This window comes from Sapajus apella, unplaced genomic scaffold (genome assembly GCF_009761245.1).
Source record: "Sapajus apella isolate SASKATOON/1434 unplaced genomic scaffold, GSC_monkey_1.0 scaffold82, whole genome shotgun sequence".
Classification (NCBI taxonomy): domain Eukaryota; kingdom Metazoa; phylum Chordata; class Mammalia; order Primates; family Cebidae; genus Sapajus; species Sapajus apella.
In genome coordinates, this window is record NW_022437022.1 from 767,011 (window position 1) to 770,566 (window position 3,556).

The 3,556-nt window shown below is 47.4% G+C and overlaps 1 protein-coding gene across 6 annotated transcripts in view; it reads left to right on the forward strand.

Moving 5' to 3' along the window:
* The window catches only part of RPS6KA2 (ribosomal protein S6 kinase A2), a 447,811-nt gene that overhangs the window by 441,869 nt on the left and 2,386 nt on the right, over positions 1-3,556 (forward strand). For all 6 annotated transcript variants that reach the window (XM_032253221.1, XM_032253224.1, XM_032253226.1 and 3 more), the window contains one exon: positions 2,787-2,924. In XM_032253221.1, the coding sequence (XP_032109112.1) occupies positions 2,787-2,924 (138 nt within the window). The remainder of the gene's footprint in view (positions 1-2,786; positions 2,925-3,556) is intronic.

Below are 3,556 nucleotides of genomic sequence, written 5' to 3' on the forward strand. Positions count from 1 at the left end.
GGGGATGATGGCGTGAGTGATGATGCAGGTGATGGATAGGTATGGTGGAGGTGACGATCGTGGAGATGATGGTGGGGATGATGGCGTGAGTGATGATGCAGGTGATGGTGGAGGATTGCAGAATTGTGGCAGCAGTGATGGTGAAGGTATGATGGAGGTGATTATTGTGGAGGTGATGGTGGAGATGATGGTGGGAAATGATGGAGGGATGACAAAAGTGGTGACAGAGGTGGCAGTGATCATGGAGGTGATAGTGGGAGATGATAGTGAGAGGCGATGGCAGTATTGTAGATGTAATGATGGAGATGATGGGGATGATGGTGAGGGTAGTGAGGGTAATGGCAGAGATGATGGTGGATGTGATGGTGGTAGCATGGTGAGTGATGGTGGAGCTGACGGAGGAAGGATGGTGAGGCTGGTAGTGCAGATGATGGTGAGGGTGATGGTGGGGTGATGGAGGAAGGATGGTGAGGGTGATGGTGGAGGGGATCGTGAAGATGATGGTAAGGGTGACGGTGGAGATGGTGAAGATGATGGTGAGGGTGATGGTGGGGGTGATGGAGGAAGGATAGTGAGGATGATGGAAGAAATGATGGCAGTGGTGATGGCAGCTGGCATTTAGTGACCATCTCCCAGATGCCAGAACCTGACAGTCCAAGTGCTTCTGTCTACGCCCTCACTTCATCTCAGATTAGTGTAGGACTTGTCTTAGTTCTGGTTCCCAAAATAGAGCCTCAGACTAGGACGTGGGTGCTGGCGGTTTGTCTGGAAGGCCACCTTGGAAGCTGGCGTGGGAGTGGGAGAAGGTGTTGGGAAAGGTGCAAAGTCAAGGACAAGGGCACATTGTCAGGATCACTGCTGCAGGCAGAGGGCTCTGACGCCTCGCAGGGCCTCGCCAACCCTTCCTGCCACCACCACATCCCACCTCTGTCTTTTCCCCGGGCCTCTTCCTTTCTCTTACTTACCACACAACAGAACCTCCAGTTCTCCAAACACCTGCAGAGCTACAGATGAGTATGTCTTTCTCTACATGCTGCAGGTAAGCAGTAAAAACACTTCTTCTCTCAGTCACATGACTGTGAGATCATGGGAGAGTTAATAAAACTCTCTTTGCTTTTGTTTTCACACCTGAAAATGTTAGTAGTCATATTCTAGGAGATATTTGTTTCAAGAAATTACCAAGGTTAATATTATCAAATATTAAAAGGCATTAGATTTTTCTGTAGAAAAGGATATTGTTATTTTGCATAGTATTTTTCACTTGTTTTATGACCAGAAATTCTAATGAGTAATTCAACTTCATCCTTTTCTTTTTTTTTTTTCTTTTTTTTTTTTTTTTTTTTTTTTTTTTTTTTGAGACAGAGTCTTGCTCTGCCACCCAGGCTGGGGTGCAATGGCACAATCTCAGCTCACTGCAACCTCCGCCTCCTGGGCTCAAGTGATTCTCCTGCCTCAGCCTCCCAAGTGGTTCGGATTATAGGTGAACACTACCACACCCAGCTAATTTTTGTATTTTTGGTAGAGATGAGGTTTCACCATCTTGGCCAGGCTGATCTTGAACTCCTGACCTCAAGTGATCCGCCTGCCTCAGCCTCCCAAAGTGCTGGGATTACGGGCGTGAGCCACGGCACCCAACCTCATTCTAATTCATTTTACTACATCTTCAAATGTGGTGGGAACACTGAGGAAGGAGAGTAGGCTAGTGGACAGAATATGGATTCCCATCTTGGGTTTTCGTCGGGCAGTGATGTCTTCATCTGCAAATTAGGAAAAGTAATATTTGCCCCATTTACCTCAAGGATGATTATGGGGATTAGAGCAGAAGCATCAGGTGTGTCTGCAAATGTAATTCACACTGTAATCAAGTACTCTGCAAATGTATTTCACTATAATGGAATGTGCACTGTATTGTATGTATGTGTACACACATGTAGAATCTCGCTTTAGAAGTTATGACTGCTATGACATTACAATAAAATAGAAAAATACCTTTATTCCACATGAGCCCACTGGGCGTATGTGATGACTCCAGATTGTAGATTTTGCGGTTTGTGATTATTTGTAGTAAATATTTGTGGGTAGTTCTGATAAGCATGTGCATTGTTATAAATTGATTTCTACCTGCGGAATATTTATTATTTCAGCTTCTCCCTTTGGAAAGATATCATATTTATAAGAAACAGTGTTTCACAAGTTCACACGTATCATCTAACATTTCCACGTTTAACTTCTTTTTAGACATAAAATATTAATAAAAGATAAGCCTGGCTGGGTGCAGTGGCTCACGCCTGTAATCCTGGCACTTTGGGAGGCCGAGGCAGCAGATCACAAGGTCAGGAGTTCGAGACCAGCCTGACCAACTTGGTGAAAGTTGGTCTCTATTAAAAATACAAAAAATAAATAAATAAATAAAAGCCGGGCACAGTGGCACGCTCCTATAATCCCAGCTACTCAGGAAGCTCAAGCAGGAGAATCGCTTTGAACCCGCGAGGTGGAGGTTGCAGTGAACCAACATTGCACCACTGTACTCCTACCTAGGTAACAGAGCAAGACTCCATCTCAACAAAAAGATAAACCTTCAGTGAACTTCTAAGTTTGGCGATAAAGCTAAAATCCATTAACATGCTTCTAATCCTGAAAGTGAACACTTGACCCCAAGACGCAGACCCACACTCTGCATAGTGGTTGGGTGTTGCATAGAGAGAGAAGGTGTTCTGCCGGGGAGCTCTCTGGCCCAGCACAAGTGATCCCGCCATCCACCCCACTCTCATGACCTTCCTTGGCAGGACGTCGTGTCCAAGATGCTCCACGTGGACCCTCATCAGCGCCTGACGGCCATGCAAGTGCTCAAACACCCATGGGTGGTCAACAGAGAGTACCTGTCCCAAAACCAGCTCAGCCGACAGGACGTGCACCTGGTGAAGGTACCAGCCGGTGACAGTGAGGACACAGTGGTGGGAAATGCAGAAAAGAGCCTGATAGCTTGCAATCACTGAAGAAATCCCAGAGTGCACAGAAGGAGCCCGTAGTAGCCCCAAACTGCACGCCCACCCGCTTACCTCCTCACACTTCACCAGACACGAACAGTAGCACACAGAGCGGTAGCACATCTGAGTAGGTGCAGCCTCTGCGGACGTGGTGGCAGCTGGCATGTTTATTGCACTCAGGTTCAAAGCCTCCATTCTAGGCCACACGTGCAAAAAAGTCCCTACTTTATAAGTGACTTACAGCCGGGCATGGTGGCTCACGCCTGTAATTCCAGCACTTTGGGAGGCCGAGGTGGGTGGATTGCCTGAGCACGGGAGTTCGAGACCAGCCTGGACAACATGGTGAAACCCCATCTCTACTAAAATACAGAAAATTAGCCAGGCATGGCAGCGTCCACCTGTAGTCCCAGCTACTCAGGAGGCTGAGGCAGGAGAATTGCAAGAACCCGGGAGGCGGAGGTTACAGTGAGCCAAGATCGCGCCACTGCACTCCAGCCTGGGCAACAGAGCGAGACTCCATCTCAACACACACACACACACACACACACACACACACACACACACACACA